This window comes from Paroedura picta, chromosome 3, assembly GCF_049243985.1.
Source record: "Paroedura picta isolate Pp20150507F chromosome 3, Ppicta_v3.0, whole genome shotgun sequence".
NCBI classification, from domain to species: Eukaryota; Metazoa; Chordata; class Lepidosauria; order Squamata; family Gekkonidae; genus Paroedura; species Paroedura picta.
The window spans coordinates 132,925,648-132,945,559 of NC_135371.1; the positions used below are offsets into that span (position 1 = coordinate 132,925,648).

General features: G+C 45.3%; 1 protein-coding gene across 6 annotated transcripts in view; it reads left to right on the plus strand.

Annotated features, from left to right (window-relative positions):
- The window catches only part of SPATA20 (spermatogenesis associated 20), a 50,346-nt gene extending 43,768 nt beyond the window's left edge, over positions 1–6,578 (plus strand). For all 6 annotated transcript variants that reach the window (XM_077327950.1, XM_077327948.1, XM_077327953.1 and 3 more), the window contains exon 16: positions 6,288–6,578. In XM_077327950.1, the coding sequence (XP_077184065.1) occupies positions 6,288–6,458 (171 nt within the window). In that variant the 3' untranslated portion in view covers positions 6,459–6,578. The remainder of the gene's footprint in view (positions 1–6,287) is intronic.
- The last annotated feature ends 13,334 nt before the right edge of the window (positions 6,579–19,912 follow it).

Sequence of the window (19,912 nt, forward strand, 5' to 3'; positions counted from 1 at the left end):
TTAAAATCCCTGGGCTATTGTGACCTGAAGGAAAATTCCTTTTATAGTAGCCATTGACATTACCCTGAACATATAAGGAAGGGCTATAAGACTCAAATACTGACCCAACCTTCCTCCCCCCCCTCTCATAATCTGCCTAAGTTTATGGAATCAGCATTGTTGTCAGAGGGCCATTTAGCCTCTTACTTAAAAACCTTCGGAGAAAAGAGACCACCACCCCGGGAAGAAGCCTGTTCCCCTGGGGGATTGCTCTGTCTGGAAGTTCTTCTTTTTGTTTAGGCAAAGACTCTTGATTTAATTTCAGTCTGTTGGTGCAATCTATTGGTTCTGGGCTGATCATCTTAGCTGGAGGTTTCCCCTTCCCATTCTTTTCCAACTCTATTGCAAACTTGAGGGGTTCCCTGAGCTGGAGAAGGAAGGTAGCTTCTGGCCCTGGTAGAAGGAGAGCTTGCTTTATTATTCCTTGCCCTGCTAATAGCCTCAGGGTGATTGTGAAGGATTTCATTATCTCCTTTGTCCATGGAGTGTTAATGCTCTGGCTTTCCTTTATTTGGCTTGACCAAGAGGACCTCAGGGAGACTGCAAAAAATGAATTAATGAAGTTCAGTTTGGACATGACTTGGTAATTAATCACTCCTGGAATTCCAGATAAAACCAATGAGAGAAGATGACAGAAAACAAAGCCAGGGGGTGGGGGAGGATGGAAGTATAGACAGGGGACCTGTTATCTGTCTTGAAGGTGTTGTAAATGCACTAATGAGGCCACATACATATAGGGTTGCCAGCTCTGCATTAGAAATGTCTGGATACTTGAGGAGGGCAGGGCAATCTGGTATAATGCCATAGATTCTAGTCTCAAAGGAGCTGTCTTCTCTGTAGTTTGGAGGCCAGCTGTAGTTCTTGAAGAGCTCCATGAGCCACCTGGAAGTTGACAGCTTATCCTAAAAAGCCTTGGACCCATTCGGTGGGAATGGGCTGAGTTTAAAAAAAAAAAAAAAAAAAAAAAAAAAAAAATATATATATATATATATATATATATATATATATATATATATATATATATATATATCATAAAACTGCTGAAACAGAACAGCATCAAGGATGCAGAGATGTCTGCCAAGTAACACCTAAGGAAACAAATGGGGGTGGGTGGGTGGTATCAGGCAGAACAGAAAAGGCAGAGGCATGGCAGGAATAGGGGCAATAAATGACCAAAGGGCTGGGTGTAATGAACCAGGGCTAGGAAATGTCAAAGGAATGCTTGTCAAAAGACCCAGAGCATAGAGAGCTGCATGGCAGAATGAACCATTCTGACTAACTCTGCTTAGGATGGCATGGATGTATGTGGGGAAGGGGCTTTTTGGGGAGGGAAGTAATAGAAATTAGCAAAAGAGGAAGGGTTTGCAGCACATTTTCAAGGTATGTCATTGACGAGTGATGGGGTTACATCGGCTAATTTTTGTTTTCCTCCACAACTTTATTCAGCTGCGCATTAAATGTTGAGTAAAAATTATCGCTGCAGTTGCTGTTTGCTAGGATATAGGGAAAGCTGCTTGTCTCTGTGGGCAGTGGTTGATATGGGGGAATAAAAAATGGTGTTCTTGTGAAAAGATGAGTGTGTTATGCGGCATTTCTGGTTAAGGGGCTTTGTATGGTCAGATGGGCTGTTCAGCTGACATGGCTTGCATGACAGAGTTGCATCTACACAAGTGTGTTTGTGAATATCATTGTGGTTGCCTGCATTGGCGAGTCTTGAGTCTGGTGGCTCTGGGGCAGGTGTGTGTTTGCGTTTGCAATGGGTTGCATTGCTTCATTCCTCTCCTGTATAAGCTTTGTGTGTACCGTTTGGTGCTTGATGGGAAAATTGTAACTGTGTCCAGGTATGTGCTTCGTGTGTGGCCAGCGGCACTGTTTTGGAGGTACCATTTGATAAATGCAGTTGTGCTTTTTAAAATGCCCTATGTGAGGGGTAGTCAACCTGTGGTCCTCCAGATGCCCATGGACTACAATTCCCATGATCCCCTGCCAGCAAATGCTGGCAGGGGATCATGGGAATTGTAGTCCATAGACATCTGGAGGACCATAGGTTGACTGCCCCTGCCCTATGTGATGCAAAATGACATCTGGAAATGGTGAGGGTCTCAAGCTGTGTGCCTTGAGCAGCAGTGGGACTAGAGACAGGAGTCAGATTAAAAGTAGCATGGGCTGCTTCCTTCTTCAAGAGGTTCTCCTAGACAGAATGAAGGTTGCTGCTCTGGAAGGTTCATCACTAGCCAGTAAAATGGGATTAGTCCTCTGGTACCACCTGACTTCCCGGAAGAAAGGTCATGGCTTGTGGTATGAATGCTGCCACTGGAATATGATCCCCTGACCAGTGGTATCAGTAGTACAGGGATCCAGTGGCTGATTCACAGGTGTCCAAGTTGAAGCTTGGTAGTACTCAAAGACCTGACCTGTCGGCTCTTTTCCAGATAGTGGAAGGAAGGAAGTAGGATAGTGCTGTCAGTTCTGGTCCCCATTCCCTCTATCCCTGTAAGCCAGCGAAGGAAGGAAGGAAGGAAGGAAGGAAGGAAGGAAGGAAGGAAGGAAGGAAGGAAGGAAGGATGGCTATGTCATTTTATGATGTGTCTCTGTTTCTTTAATATGTTGCCCAGCTGTGTAAGAGACATTTCTCTTATGCACACATCTTTTACGGAATGGGTTTTTTTTTGGGGGGGGGGAGGGACATCACCAGTAGGATGGTGCTGTCAGTTCTTATTCCCTTTCCTTCTATCCCTGTAAATCAGCCAGTGTCTTTGCTGACAGGAGTACTTGTATCTCCCTTTGCTTTGATGTCAGTTTGGCCTGTTCTGTTTTACACCTTGAATGAAGGTAGATGATCCGCAGTTTTGACAAGCTTCCTCCCAGTGGTCTCTCCACTAATGCCCAGGACCCAGGGGAGCTAATAATAATCGCTGCATTGTGCACATTAATTAGTGCTGCAGCCACTCATTTATCAGGCCTGATTAGAGCAGTGACTCTACGGTGACTCTACGGTAGAAGCCACTGCACCTTTTGGTCTGCCCTGGAAAACGTTTCGGAGGCCCTGAAAGGGACGGTGTGTGGAGTGGGGTGGTGGGTGGGGATTGGGGAGCAGGGCATCAGATCTTTCTCTAGATGGGGTGAGTCTGTTAACATAGCAAAAAGCAGTGGATAGGTTTGCACAAGATAAAGGATATTTAGCAGTGTCGTGAGACGTAGCTCAATTTCAGTGCGTGTAGATTAAGGGGATAGTGAATATGGCATCATTTAAAGTGATGGGTACTGATAGAGAAACAGGCAAGACTTGAGCAGACTGGGAATATGTGTGGGGGCAGGATTCATAAGAGGGAACAGATGGATCGCTGATTACTGAAGCACGTGGATGGCAGATGGAATTGAGTGTTCAGCAGGGGTGCTGACCAGCTCCATTCCAAAAGCAAGGTAGGATACTGTTTCTGAGGACTTGTTCTTTTTTTGCCCGTCAAGGAGCAAAACGATGATAGAATTTTGCTCTTATTTATACAGTAATGGCGAGGTATGGAACTACCTTGGCATACACAAATCCTGAAAGCTTCCGCCTTTCCTTTCTAGGTTTGTGGTAGGCTAGATGTGGTTCAGTGAAGACCTCCAGGTTAGATTCACATCAGAGCTCATTGAAAACCATCTGTGTAAGGTAGTGGTGTACCCACATGGCCATAAATATTGGGAAAGGGCTGCCGCACCACAGCGCATGCAGAAAGGCATTTGCCATATACCAGTGGAAACAGGCTGCTGCTCTTGGTTATCCCCAGTATCTCCATTGGATTTCTGCCATGGAATATCAAGAGAATTTTGGAGAGGTTGGGAGAGATGGCATGGTAAGAAGGACAAAACCCTGAGAGTGAGACCATGCATTTTTGAGTGTCACCTATGCAAAAACTTTTGTTGCTGGGGAATAAGTTCTTTTAGCTTAGATAAATAAGTGGAATTTTGAAGTTCAAAGGCAGCACATGTTTGAGTAGGAGTTGCTGAGCACATCAGGGGAGGGTGGCTTTTTGCCTTCTGCCCTGCTTGTGGGTTTCTGAGAGAGATTTTCTGGCTGACCACTTTTGGAAACAAGATGAACCTGTCCAAGCACTTCAGGGGCCCTGGTGTGGTGCTTGTGCCTTCTGAGACTGGGCAGTTGGCACCCTGGGAGACGGCCTTCTTGATCTTGGCACCAAAACTTCCCAGAGAGAGTCTCCTGTCACCTTATGTTGTTGTCATCCACAGCAGGTTTTGTTCAGCATTCTTTCAGCAATCCCTCCTTCCTGACGCAATATTTTAATTGATATTTTATATCTTTGTATGTACTTTAGGTCTGTTTTTAATTGTTTCAATGATGTATATGTGCGTGTTTGGGGCATATGTTATTGTAATGGTTTTACAATAGGATTTTAGAATGTATATTTTAATTTGTTAGCTGCCTTGGTGGCCCCTGTGAGGGCAGAAAGGCAGGATATAAATTTTGTATTATTAAACAGCCCATGCTGGACTAGTTGCTTTATTGGTCTAATTCAACAGGGAGTTGCCTTATGTTCTTCCTAGCTTTGCTGAGCTAGTCAGCTTGCTATTCTCTCTCTGACATCTGTCAGTCTGGGTGCTTTAAAGAAATGCATGAGCAGCTTGTAACACGAACAGTGTGTTTAAGTCCCTGTTGGTCATTTCCTGTGTCCAGCGGTGCATAGTGTCTTAGCGGTGCATAGTGTCTGCCTGGCCCTTGACTGTCTGCAGGCACATCCACTGATACTTTGCTACTATTTGCTTCTGCAGACAAAGCAGTGCAAGAAGTCACAAAAGGCCTTTTGAGTGAATGAGAAAAATCTCATGGAGAAAGTCTTGTGCCCAGACATTCCATAGAGGTGGAGGAGAGAAAGAACATGACTGATTTTGTTTCCCTCTGGAGAATCCCCTAGGTGGACAGTCTCTGGTTGGCTCCCGTGCCCCTTGTTTTGTGCCGCCTCCGTTCCCTCTGCACTGGGAAGCTGTCCTCTCCTTGGGAGACTGTGTGTCTGCAGCAGGAGAGAGAAAAACCGCTCCTCAGATTGGTCTGCTGTCTGAGGAAGGCCGCTTCAAGATAGCTGCTGTGCATTTACCCCTGACCTCCAGCACATGGCGTGATCCTGTGGCCATCTGACATCAGTGCTGGCTAGAAGTTGGGGCTTGTCTGGGCTCCGGCTCTTGAGTCCGGCACACAGGAAGCTGCCGTGCTGTAAAAGTGATTAATGCAGCTTGAGTTCAATTAGAGCAGTGTGCTTGAAGCCTGCTGGGCAAGCGGGGGTAGCAACAGCATGATTCTGTTGATCACAGCTTAGTTGTGGCACAGATGGGTCTGCAGGGGAGGGGGGAGGTAAGATGGGGGGAAGGACTCCCGTCCCCAAAATTGGTTCACAGCATTCAGTTCCAGATCCTGCGTGGCACAGATTTGACGCAAAGAGTTTTTGCTTGAATGAGTCATAGCCTGCTCCCCTCCTCATACTCAGAACTTCCCCTCTGCGAATGTTGGACGAGGGGGACACCGTGGGCTTGTTTACACTACCAGGGCTGCTAGGTTGTTCTGGAGGCTGTTATTTCCACTTTGTCCTCCCGAATAGCAGCCTCTCCCCTCGGGTTCTGTTGCATGTATCAAGGGTGTCACCTTGGATCTGGGCTTGATAGCCCTGGAGGACCTCGAGGACCTTAGGCACGGGACAAGTGACACATTGGATTTTCTGTGTGAGAAACGAGACATGCAGCCCCAATGTGATCAGCCCGGCATGCTGATAGAGACTGTTGTACTGCTTACATTGAGAGTTCCCCTGTGCTGACAGCAGAGAGGGGGGAGGGATGGCTGGTCGTTCCAAGAATCTCTTTTCATGTGTTTTTGGGACTGAAGAAGTGCAAAGAATCTGAAAATTGTCTGGTTCAAAAGACTGCGCAGGGGTGCAGTCCTTCAGTCCCAAACATCCCTAACAGGGTGATTGATGTGCTTACCGTGTGCCACGAGGAGATCACAAGGTGCCATTTCAGAAGTGCTCAGTGGGATAAGAGAAAATACTTCGGAGAGTTATCCCAGATGGTCCAAGGAAGTAATTCATGCCACAGACAGCAGGGGAAAGTGGGAGGCCACAAATCAGCCGCTGGCTTGGCCGTGTGTCTGCAAGACTAACGTGGACACCACAGTCAGATTTATCGTAGTTTGAGGAGGGAGCCGCTTGGATCTCCCTGGCCTGTGACCTGTTCTTTCTTTTGTTGTCTCTCTGTTCCAGGTGCTGATTCTTGCGGCTGGCAACAGCACAGGATTCCTGTACCGTCACCTTCCCTTTCTCTCTTCTCTGGAGCAGAAAGATGGAAAAGCCACAGCATATCTCTGTGAAAACTTCACATGCTCATTGCCCATCACCTCCAGCCAAGAGCTGCGTCACATGCTGCTGCCCTGAACTGACATCCATATTCCCTCCCGGCCATGGCTCTTGAGTTTCAGTGGACACGAGAAGAGCCAAACATTTAACAAAACTGCACTTGCTACTTGGACCGCACAATAAAGCCACTTCATCTTGCGAGTTTTTCACCCTACCTCGTTGCTGTTTAGCTGGCACAATTACTGCTGTTTCTTTGGTCTAGCGGCCTCATCCTTTTCTCTGGGAAGGTGTACACTTTGTCGTTCTCAAGCTTATTTGCATTTGGGGACAAATGATTGCTTCCAGAGGAGTGGCCATTGGCAGCCAAAGTCAGATCTAGAGCCCAGCATTGAAATTTTCATTGAGATCTAACTCAGAAAGATGGCCTGTGCGTCATGTTGGTTCTGTCTGCATGAATAATTACTGACATTCTACTACTCTTGCTCTGCTTCTGGCAACAGGGAGAGTCATTCTTTCATTTTGCAGAAATCATGGGATTTAGGCATCCCCCCCCCCCCACACACACACACTACTTTTCTAGTCACTTGGGCCAAGGGGACATATTTCCATTTTTTCTTGGTTCTTAAGATCCTTCAGGGTTTATTTTAGGCTTGTCTAGGAAATAGAACCTGGCCTTCTGCTATTTCCTGTCCGGCTCTTTGTCTTGGTTCCATGCCTGAAAGTATTTTAATTTATTTATATGCTGCTCTGTTCAATAAATGTCCAGTGTGGCTAAGAATCAATAAACTGTAAAATACATGCCCATAAAAATTAAAACCACAAATAACACAGTATTAAACTCTCCAGGTGCCACCCTACTATATTCTTTCAAAGATATTATAAAAAAATAATTTTTCAGTTTATGAAACAATGGTGTTCTATTCATCTATTGTATTTTCTGGGATGACCAAGTTCTGCAGGTAGGGATGGCAGCTGAGAAGGTCCTCCTCAGAGTCTTTACCTGCCATATCTCAAATACAGCAGACTTCTGTAGTGAGGTCTCCTACTAAATTCATATCCCAGGCTGGTTCATGTGGGTATAGTCCTTTAATAGAACCATTTCTATGACCAGCCCATGACCAAGAATAGTATTGTGGAATTCTTTATCTCTTCTAGTTCTCCACCTATTACTTTCCTGTTTGCCTTACTATATTGATGGCATGTTTTTTAAGTCTGTGGATTTTAATTGTAACAGCTAAAACTAGACCATCCTTATTCAGAAGTTGTATACTTTTCATTACCAGGTGAAAGGGAGAAACAACAGAAAGTAATGTCTCCACTGTTCTCTACTTGTGAGGTTTCCAGAGGGGTCTGGGTAGTCTCTTGCATGAAACAGAGAGCTGAGATGACTTCTTGTCTTCCTAAGAACAAATTAATTTGGGAGAGGCTCATGAATGCTTAGTGGCCATGGTGACGAAAGTGAATCTCCACCTCCAGAGGCAACACACCTTGGAATATCAGTGCTGGGGGGAAGGTAATTTGAGAGGAAGGCCTTGACTGATTGGACCTCCAGGGCAACTATTTGGGTGCTGTGTGATATAGGATGCTGGACTAGTCTGAGCCAACAAGGCACCTCTTGTATTCCTTATCTTTTCAGAACATGCAAAACTGACCCATATTGCTCTTGTACTGTTCATATCTGTATAAGTTATGTTTGAAACATTCCTCCCTGAAGGTCATCAGAAGAGGTGGTAGCCACTGGCATAAGATATATTTGACCAATGAATGAGAAAACCAAAACTCAAGGGATGTTTAATAATAATAATAATAATAATAATAATAATAATAATAATAATAATAATAATAATAATAATAATGTTTTCATTGTGTTTAAAGAACTGATATAACAGCTCTGTAACATGGGCCATTATAATTACCTTCTTGCAAATAGGGTATCAGAATCACATGGAGCTGGAAGAGACCACAAAGGGCCATCCAGCCCCCATTCCTTCTTGGGGACTTAAAAATCACACACTCCTGACAGGTGCTCATTCAATCTCTTCCTCAAAACTTCCCACATAGGGGACTCCCACCACCCTCCGAGGCAGCATATCCCATCTGTGAACAGCCCTCACCTTCAAAAAAATGCATTATAATATTTAAATTTACCATAATTTGGACCCATTGCTCCTATCCTTGTCTCAAGCTGCAGTAGACACATTTTCAATATGTCGACCTCTTAGTAGTACTACTACCCCTTGTAGTACATAAGAACATAAGACGTACATAAGAGCAAAAGAAGTGCTGCTGGATCACATAAGTGATCCAACTAGTCCAGGATCCTGTCTCACGCAGTGGCCAGCCAGTTCTTCAGGCTGTCCAACAGCAGGGCACAGAGGCCAAGCCCACCCTCTGATGTTGCCTCCTGGCTCTGTGGCTCAGAGTTTTAGTGCCTCTGAATGGGGAGGCTCCCCTCAGTCACCATGGCTAGAAGACCGATCTTCCATGAAACTATGCAATCCCCTTTTAGAACGGTTTATTCCTGAGGCCATCACTACACATTTTGCTTGGTGGGAATGGCTCATGATTTGAGCTAGCAAGTTTCCAAGTCACAGCTCATGATCTTAGTAGGCTATGCTGTCGTCATCGTCCCCCCAGGTGGAATACATCTAGCCGTTTAAACTACTGCAAAACATATAGTAAGCAGCATATCCAACCAGGCAAGACAAAATCCTGAGATTCTCTGCTTCCAGATTTTAATAAATGAACACATTTTTAGCTTGTGTGTATGCACTGCTTCTGTTAGCTAGACACAGCACTGCCTCCTCACTCCAATGGTCCCACATGCATGTCATGCCTTTCAACCATTGTCCATAAATTGTCCATAAATCCCACAATGTCAAGAATGTGTCAAAAATCCTGCCTGGCCACACCCAGGTTCCCACTTGGGAGGTAAGATTTGCCCTCACCTCTCTGCGCTCCACCAAGGCACAAACTCATTGGGCCGGGCACAGCTTCATCCCTGCTGGGCCTCAAGACCAGACATGTTAAGTTAAAGGTGCAAACACATCACCTGCCTGCTAATGGAGCTGAACAGGGTGCAGTGGTGAGGTGCAGTGAGTGCAGCTGATCAGAGATTCCCGTGCCCTGAACTGGGCCACCGGCTTGCCAGGGTATGCTTGGACCCCAAGGATGCCATGCTTGAGGGAAGGTGGGGCCAAGGAAGAAGACAGCAGGGAGAAGGGCACAAACCAGGGAGTGCTGGGAGCACAGGGAGAATAGAAGGGAGATGGAGGGACAGAACAGGGTCAAATGCAAGAGGAGAAGAGGGTGGATCACCTGTAGGAGTGGAGCAGTCAAGTTGGAGAGGAAGGCGAGGAGAGAGAGATGGAGCGGAGGAGAGGAGAAGCAACAGAGAGAGGCAGTAGCAGTTGGGCACAGTCCTAAACTGGAGATGAAGGAAACGTGACTGGAAGCCAGCTGTAGCAGACAAGGGGGAAGACTTGGATGATGACACCCCTCCCCACCACCTATCTGGTGTCCCCTGAAGGGGAGCTGAACCCCACGATCTCAGGCAGGCACTAGGGGAAGCCTAACCTTCTTAAAGACCACATTCCTCCTTAGGATGTGGGTGCTGGAACTACAAGGTTCTAGCTGCTGTATAGTACCAGCACCCCAAGCATGGGAACCATGAAGTTCCCCTCTAGTTCAGTTGGAAATAGAGTTATACCCTTCTAAGTCCATTGAGGTCAAAAGGTGGCCAACTCCTCACCTGCACCTGCCTTTGCTCAGTGGAGCAGAAGAAGCCAAACTGGGAGGGGGAAATTCTGTCACAGCATTATATAACATTGTTTTCTAAATGTCCATCCCCCAAATGCTCCCAGTTGGAAACAAATAATGCCCCCTTGTGCTGTTTCAGGAAGACTCCTCCTTCTGTGCCAAGGATGACAAAGTTTAAAGGAGTTTCTTGCTGGATATTCATTTTACAAACAATGGCATATCCCCAGGGTGAACCAGAGGACATGTGTCACTTCTAGATGGGCCCTTAAGAGGGTGCAACTCTGCTGGCACTGCAAATAACACCATTAAGTGGAAACTGAACCCCTCTACTTCCTTTCATCAGTTTAAATCTCTCAATGTATGGTCAGGACTGGTGAGGGCATTTTCAGAGCAACACGATAATTCACTGAAATGAAAAGCCAAGTTGTTTCGCATTTGGACAAGCAATTCTCTTAAGTGCTTTTGAGACCCACACGAGCTGCCAGCTCCCCAATGTTTGCAAGGGAGCCATTTCAACCCGAAACCCAGAACAGGCCACGTTGCAAAGCCAAGATGCTTTGCTCTTGAGCCGAGCAGCAAGTGCCGCTTTCCCTCACCACTCCCCATTGCCGGGTCAGGGCGGCACAAGCTGAATTATTCAATACTCTCACTTTCCACTGTCGAGCGGGATCTGCCCTTCAGTAGAGCGCTCCTGCTTCGTTTAATTTTCTTATGTCAGGTATAGGGGAGTTGCCAAGAGTCAGTCTCTCTCTGCCTCTGCCAAGTGAAAGGATCCAGGGGGAAAGGGGGACCCCTGAATGTCAAATTCAGTAGTAGAAGGGAGGCTATTTTCCAGCCTTGCCAAAGTGGCTCGTCTTAACTACCACTGTAAACAAGAAACTTATGTAAGCTGCTTACCTCCACTTAGAGCATTTTCTCTTTGAATAACAAGCTGTAGCTACTTAGGTAGCAAGGCCCACCTGCTCACTGCTCTGTCCTTGGGGCAAAATAACTGCCCTAGATAGTAAACATCGTACTGACCACAGCAAGAGATAAACAAGGCTAATTTCAATCCACATTGTTTTGTTATCAGACTTAGCTCTGATGTCCTCTGGGTTACCGTGTGAGCAGCCCGACCTCTCCTCAAGCTCAGAGCACTACCAGGGCCTGGGCAGATCAGGGCACTGTTCAGACATGGATGCCAGTTGCACATCTCCCTGGGAAAGCAAGAGAAAGATACTTTGATTAGATCAGGACGTGGTCAGAACAGATGTCTCCCCCCCATCACTTGATCATCACTTGATCAAATAGATTACTCAGGACTTATGCACAACATCTCTGGAAGGCTTCATAAGCAACTCAAGCAAGCAATTGCTCTCAAACCCTCTTTTGTATACGTAAGATCACTTTTTCCTCTTCATTATTACCTAAGTGCAATTTAATCATTTTATTTCAGTGTCACCTGTCCAGTCAAGTTTTCCTGGGTCATCAACAGGGCCAGTAGCAGCAATCAAGCCATGGCCCATCCCTTGTTTCACCCCCCCCCCCAATAAAACAATCATAACAATTGCTCTCTAAAAGTGTCCCACCAGAAAGGACATATGCCTTTCCACATCCTCAGGTTACAATTTTCCTTTAAGGATCGTCCCCAAAAACCCACTCATTCTGATGCATGTTCTTGGTGCACATACCACATACACTCCCACTTGTGGGTTCCCCTTTTTCTTCATGGAATGAAATGCTAGTCATTTCTCTCCAGATCTGCTGCTTCTGCAGACCTCTCAAGGACTGGTGAATATCACCTGATCCCTAAAATGCTATTTCCCACTCCTCCTTGTCTTTCCAGTTAGCTCTTGAATGTTATGAGCTTTGCTGAATGAACATTTTCTTCATTTTCTTTGCTAATAAAAAGTCTTTAATTTGAACAAATCACCTGTTTATTTCAAAATTCTCACAGGGACATTCTCCATAAAAGTTGGGTTTTCAGTTCTGGTTGCCCCCTCTCGCACAGTCTCACCTGCTAATCCCCCCAAAATAAATGGAGATGGCCTCTTTGGGTAACAACTCTCAGACAGTGGCCTTGGTCCAGAGAAGGTTCCTCTCCAGCCTAAGGAACATCCTTCCAACTTGCGTAGGAAGAGACTGTGCTCATAAGGACACTTTTTGGAGAGAAGCCCTATTTCACCTACTCCCAAGTAAACCTATTGAGGATTGCTCTCGGAGCCACGGAAGTTGTAGGAAGTCTCCTTAGACTGAAGGAAGGATGCAAATGTTGTTGAGTGCTAGGACATAGGGGAAAACACCTTGTTCTAAGCAAGCACAGAGTTGTTTTACCCCTTCTGAAATGAAGGACCCAATGCTATTAAGGCCTGGACTGTTGGTAGTTGCTGTAGAACTGCTGCCCAAAACCCCCCAGGTTCAAGTTGATCCCAGGAAGTCAACTTAGATACAACATTTCAGTTTTATCTAGTGAAAGAGAGCAGGCCTGCCATCCAATACATTAGAAATGTAGGGTGAGGCAGCTACAATTTGGTTTTGGTGTAGTATCTGAGGTGGTTGTCCAGCTGGGGCATTGCCACCTTGTAATCCTGCCAGCACTTTGAAGTCAGCCAGTATCAGCAGGTACTGGGCTTGTAGCCAGTGCAGTACCTGAGAAGCTCTTGCACGGAAGAGAAAGGTCCCTGGGAACAAGGCAGGTATGATTCTGTGCAGCAGAAATGCTGGCTGTGCTGTGACAGTGATGGATAGATTTAGTTATGGGGTCTCCTGACCCTTCTGCTGTTCCCAGCAGTAAATTAGATAATGGCCGTTCCAGACCTGGAAGGAACAGCCTTGTTCTCTGGGCAGTACTTGTTAGTTTTGCTTTGCAACAAGAGGATCCAACCACAGCAGAGATCTGCCTCATTCCTTCCCGGGGCTTAACAAAGTGCCAGCATGGGAAGTGCCAGTCTGTTTCATCAGCAAAGCTGGGGGCATGGCTCTTGAATAAAGAAACTCAGCATTCTCTTGCTTCTGTGGTAGCTGCACTGTTTGCAAGGATAGTTCAAGGGTAATCCTTGTGCAACAGGTTCAGATTATTTATCAAAGTTTTTATATAGGCAAACAGAGGGATCAGTAGCAGTTATGGGTCTACTGTCTTCCATAGGCTCTTTATAACAGCCTCTTGTGAATGGTCAGTAGACAAAGTGGAAAGGGAAACATGTGTAAAGTGAATTTAGAGTCCAGTGGCATCCTTAAGACCCACAAAGTTTTATTCAAGGTGTGAGCTTTTGTGTTCATGCACACTTCCTTGGATACAATGTCATGGGATGGAAGTCATCAGTTCATCATACTTGCAGGCAAAGTAAATTTACATACAGCATAGTAAAAATGGGTAACAAATTACAGGAATAAATAGGAAAACCCAGCAAACTGGAATTGTTTGCATGCAGTTGAGATTTAATTGCATGGGAAACATTTTGTTTCAAGTGAATACAAGCAAATCCGAATTGCTGTTTTCCCCCCTATTTATCTCTGGAATTTGTTTCCCGTTTTCATGATGCTGTATGTAAATTTCCTCTTACCCTTTGCCTATAAGTATGATGAACTGATCACTTCCATTCCATGACATTGTATCCAAGGAACTGGAAGTGTGCGTGAACACAAAAGCTCACACCTTTAATAAAACTTTGTGGGTCTTAAGGATGCCATTGAACGCTAAATTTGTTCTGCTGCTTCAGACCAACACGGCTTCCGGCTTGAATGTGTAAAGCAAGTGAGAGAAGCATGGATGTAGTAATAGGAATCTTGGAAAGAGCAGAGTACTGCAGGTAAGTGTGGGTTTACTCAGAAGTAAGTTCAAGCATAGTAAAATCCTAAACAGAGTTATGCCCATCTAATAGTGCAACCCTAAACAGAGTTACAGCTTTCTCAGCCTACTGACATCAATGGACTTTGAGGGGTATTACTCTATTTAGGATTCCTCTGTTAGCCTCTTGACCTTTTTTTGGGGGAGTGGGTTATACTGCTTTGGTGTGTGTGGTTGGTCTGAAAGCCAGAGAACTATGGAAATGTGCTTTATTTTTCAGACTGAACTGACTTCTGTGCTTCTAGCCTGATCTGCATCCATCCTGTGATTTTGCCTAAGCATGGTTAGAAATGAATTATTAGTCTTGTTCTTGCAGGCTTATTAAACAGTTAGCGGATTATGGACTTGTTATGCAATCTTCGTCACCAGTTGGCTAATGCAGATTGAGAGGGTCAAAAAGCGACATCATTAGGCCAGAATGCTAGCGGAAACTCCCAAGGCATGCTCTCTGCAGAATGCATAATTGAGTGCCTAGTTAGGAGAAAGCCCTTCGCTTTGTGGCAGACTGCAAGGTCTGAAGGCACAGGTCCAAGCACCGGCCTCCCCAGTTACCAGATCTTAGGCATTAGGGGAGGAAAAGAGCTCTGCTGGGACTTTAGTGAACCCCTTCCTAACACGGCAGACAACAGACGGCCAAACAGTAATCGCCTGGCTCAGTATACAACAGCTTTATATGGTAGATAATCCACCAATGGAACTTTGTGTTTGTACAGAGAGAGGATGTGGGCAGAAATGTAATGGATCACTGGCCCTTTTGCAGAATTCACTCAGCTCACTTATAAGTACACCTGTGATTATTCTTTCTGGAAATGTTGGGATGTATTTTAATGGATTTTTTCTTAATCTAAGATATCACAACCATAAAGAATGCTCACATGTTCTTTATTAGAGCATCACAGCCCTAGAGAACTTGGTCACTGCCATCCATAAAGGAAAGGCTATGGCTTAGTGATTCAGAAGGACTGATTATGCACGGCAGTGACTGGACTGGACTGCTGCCGGTTTCCAGTGGTGGGGCAGCATGCCCCACCACTTCCTGTGTACTAACGGGGGAAGAATTCCGCCGGCGAACACAGTATGCCCAGAAGTTTTGCGTGCGCATGCACAACTCAAGAACAGAAAGGTTCTGCCATGCCTCACTGCAGCAGCAGCGGCAGCAGTAGGGGACAGGGGGTTCCCTACACAATGGTGGGACAGCGGCTATCCCATCATTGGGGAGAGGGGATGATGGCTCATTCGGCCGTGGAGGCATTTCATGTCCTTGCTGGGACACTGCAGGTGGGGAGGAGACAGACTTTCCAGGCCTGGTTCTTCATTGTATCCATGGGCTTACCCCGAGATAGGTGGCTATGGTGCCTGCACTAGGAAAGGGAATGTTGAGAAATCAGCATTCCCTTACCACAGGGCATTGGAGGCCATTAATCGGGCCAGGGCCAGGGCCAGGAGGGGGCCAGGCAATGTTGTGCATCACTGGGAATTTGACTCGCTGCCATGCAAGCACCGCCCTGGCGTATCCCTCCTGTACATGATCGGTCAAAGTCCCAGGGCTTATCCTTGGCACTGCCAGATAAAAGCATTGGGTGGTAACTGATGTGAACAACCTCCACATGAGACAATGGAGCAGACAACACCTCTCTTGATAGGCCAGGAGAGCAATCTTAGACAAATCTACTAAGATTCCTACTGAAGTCTGCTCAGTGTCCTTAGGCCTGCATAAGGACATAAGGCCTGATTCAGCATAAGGCTGAATGTGTTCATGTGTTCATTTTGGTCATCTTGCTTCCATTTCTTTTGATTTGGCTCCTCTGGTTCTGCTGCTTTGAACTTCAGATTCAAGCAAGAACTTCAAGCAAGAACATGACAGGAGATTCCCAAACTGGTTAGAAACTGGCTTGTTTCCCCTCTGAAGCTCAGTCCAGTTATTTGGGAGTCACTAATATGCCCTTCTACCATTTATTTTAAAAAAGCTTGAACCCCCCCCCCCCAAATTTTAATCCCAATCCTAAAGTGTCTTCATTGCTGAGGCAGCTTTATTCAATGTTCATCATTGGAAAGCACACAATGCACTGATAGTCATGGTGCTTTCCCTTCTGCTGCCTTAATAACGATTATGAGCTTTAATTGTGAAATATCACATTTTCCCAAGAGCAAATCAGGAATGTGCAATCTTTATGATGAAATAAGCAATTGTGGCCCATTAAAAGAAATGCGAGCTTGTGCAGTCTGAGCAGAACCATTATACCAGGATGGTTTTGCATGGCCAGGTTCATAAAGAAAAAAAAGATATGGCTCTAAGGTTTTTAATGTTGCTTTGTGGCTGCATTATGCTACATTGCCCAATGCCCATAAAAACACCCCCACATTCTCATGGAAACATTAAGCTGGCTTGGATGCCAATTGCGATCTGCAACTTCCGTTATACTTGGTCCCTTCTTTTCTTTCCCTAGCCCCTTTAATTGTTCTCTTCTTTTGCCTGCAGTAGGGGGAAAGCAGGGCATACAAAAAGCTGAAAATGGAGACCAAAATGCCAGTGGGCTCTAGGGATTCATGGAGCACAGAAAATCATGAGTTTGCCTCTACAGTGTTTGGATTGGGTCACGGTGACGTGAGGGAAGGAGTATTTGGGGGCTCATGCAATTCTGTTGGCAGAAATCCATGGAGATGGAAAGGGAGCAAAGCAAATGTGAGGGCTATGAGGAGAAAAGACAGCTTACCAAAAGCTGTTTAGCCTTCTCCTTGACTGGGGTGCTCAGAAGGAAACCTCCATTCTCTGGAGAGCATTCTGACAGCCCTTGGTTTTGCTCTACAGGCCTGCTAGCAGACACCAATGTGGGGCTGTTGGCACAATCACAGAAGACCAGGAGATCATTTTGTTTGGCATAAAGCAATTTGGTTGTAGCAGATCAGGTTTTGCAGATATGCTGGTCCCATGAAGAGAATATGTAACTAATTAATACAGAATGCATTTGTTATTGTTAAATCTTCAGTCATGGAGGCATATGCAGAGTTTCCCAGGAGGTATTCTCTCCAGGCACTGACCATGCACAGGCTGGTTTCATTATCATCATTGTCATAAGGTCACTCCAAATCAATCATGCTTGTTGCAGAGGGAAAATTTAAGTTGCCCAAAATCCAAATGGAAATCACATTCAGTGTAGATGGCAGGGATTCATTCGAACTGGGGTTGGAATAAAAGCTCCATGCAGATTCAGCCCAAGTTAGTCTGGGTCCTACAAGTCAGAGTAAAAAAAAATGTTGCTTGCCATTGCTTCTAGCCTTTCCCATTTCCATTTCCTTACCCTTTCACAAATTATTGTGAATCAATGGTTTTGTGTTCCAGGTTTTCTCTTGATTGTAGAAGTACCTACAGTATTTAAACACTCAAGAAATAATCTTTCTCCCTATTAGGATCTTATGGTAGACAGTGGGATTTTTATGTTGTACAAACCTCTATGAGATCAAAGGTAGAACCCAGAAGTGTGTCAGCGTGGGCAACAGCAGGGAGTGATAAAAATCTTTGTAGGCACGATGGCTGGGAGCAAGATGGCCACAGCCTGTTTATGCACCCTGCTCTGCATTATATATTATTGCATGAAGAACCATATACTTCACTGACCTACTTTCCAGGTTAAAAGGCTATACAGCAGACAGGGATTCAGGGGAAATGATTTCTAATACTGCCTGCTGCTTGAAAGTTATTGCAGATTTTTAACCTACTGGCCTTGGCTGAGGAACGTTACTTGTTCAGCAGGAAGCAATGAGAAACTCTGGGGAACTTCTACTAACAAATGCCTATTGGTAATTCTACGGGTACTTACCAATCTAATATGGAAAATTCATCAAGGAACTCTCACTGAAGTGACTCAGTTCTAATATATGTATGGTCGTAGAAAGTGCCATCAACTTGCAACCAACTGTGACAGGCCTTTTCCACCAATGGAGGGAACCCACACAGCCCCCTATGAGTTTGAGGAAACAGGTTTGTTTTAATCTGTAAACCTTCACCTCAGTTACCAGTTGTTCTTAGGGTATCAAGTGTTAAGGTTTTGGGGTTTGCTGCCCTGAGGTAAGTTCTGTGATGAAGGAGTTGAACACGGAGATCACAGAGGCAGGAGTTGTATATGAATGCCATACATTTAGTCGCTTACACGTTGGTTTCAAAGAACAACTCAGTGAACAGGTCTCCAAGCTCTCCAAACAGAAATCTGGCTGTGGCACATAAATAGGGATGGGCACAAACTGGGAAAATGTGGTTTGGTTTGTGGTTCGTGGTATGTGTGGTTTATGAACTATGGACCATCGAAAACTTTTAAGGGCTAAATGAACTGGTTTGGTTTACAGTGTGGTAGAATGCCTCCCCCATATGCTAAAGACAACAAACTTGTACTCTCCGCTAATTGCCCTCCAGTAGGCTCAGTAGGGGAGAGAAACTGTATAATGTGTGGATATAAAATGTGGGTCCTCAGTCAGTGCATTCAGCATGAGAAGAGGGACACGGTGGCTCAAAGGAGGAGTTCACAATCCATTGTATAAATTACTCTGCTTGTCATGAGCAGAGAGGCTTGATAGCTCAAGGCCCTGAATATACTAACTGTTAAGCTTTGGAGGCCTTGTATTGGTGTTTCCAAGGCTGGAGAATTCCATCTGTTGCCTCATAGTCTTGTAAATAATTTGAGTGGACACAGTCTAACTGAAAATGTATCCCTTCACAAATCACCACAGAAGTTTGTAAAATGTTGGTGCTGTTCAGCCTTTCATGAACATAATTTTCATGAACTCCGGAAGATAGAGACAGAGTTCAACGAGATCTAAACACAATGGAAAAATGGGCAAATGAGAACAAGATTCAGTTTAATAAAGATAAGTGTAAAGTTCTGCATCTGGGTCAGAAAAATGCAAAGCAAGCCTATTGGATGGGGGATACGCTTCTAGGTAACACTGTGTGTGAACGAGACCTTGGGGTACTTGTGGATTGTAAACTAAACATGAGCAGGCAGTGTGATGCAGCGGTAAAAAAGGCAAATGCCATTTTGGGCTGTATCAACAGGGGCATCACGTCAAAATCACAAGATGTCATAGTCCCATTGTATACGGCACTGGTCAGACCACACTTGGAGTACTGTGTGTAGTTCTGGAGGCCTCACTTCAAGAAGGACGTAGATAAAATTGAAAGGTTTCAGAGGAGAGCGACGAAGATGATCTGGGGCCAAGGGACCAAGCCCTATGAAGATAGGTTGAGGGACTTGGGAATGTTCAGCCTGGAGAAAAGGAGGTTGAGAGGGGACATGATAGCCCTCTTTAAGTATTTGAAAGGTTGTCACTTGGAGGAGGGCAGGATGCTGTTTCTGTTGGCTGCAGAGGAGAGGACACGCAGTAATGGGTTTAAACTTCGAGTACAACGATATAGGCTAGATATCAGGAAAAATTTTTCACAGTCAGAGTAGTTCAGCAGTGGAATAGGCTGCCTAAGGAGGTGGTGAGCTCCCCCTCACTGGCAGTCTTCAAGCAAAGGTTGGATGCACACTTTTCTTGGATGCTTTAGAATGCTTAGGGCTGATCCTGCGTTGAGCAGGGGGTTGGACTAGATGGCCTGTATGGCCCCTTCTAACTCTATGATTCTATGAATCTAATTTTGTGAACCACGAACCAACCCAAATTCATGACATGTGACTTCTGGGGGCGTGGCAGGAAGCTATGGTCTGCTGACATCATTTCCAGGGTTTTTTTTTTTTTAAGCTTGAAGAATGTTTCAGGGATTTCTAAGTGGAAAAAAGGCTGAGGAAGGCTGGAGCAGACTGTACTGACCAACTGGTGGTCTGAGTCAGTATAAGGCAAGTTCATGTGTGCGTGTGCATGCACAATGCACACGCACATATGAACACACAGCCACTTTTCCTTGCTTTAGCAAAAGGATTGTACAGTCCCAAATAAGAACATGATGATGCAA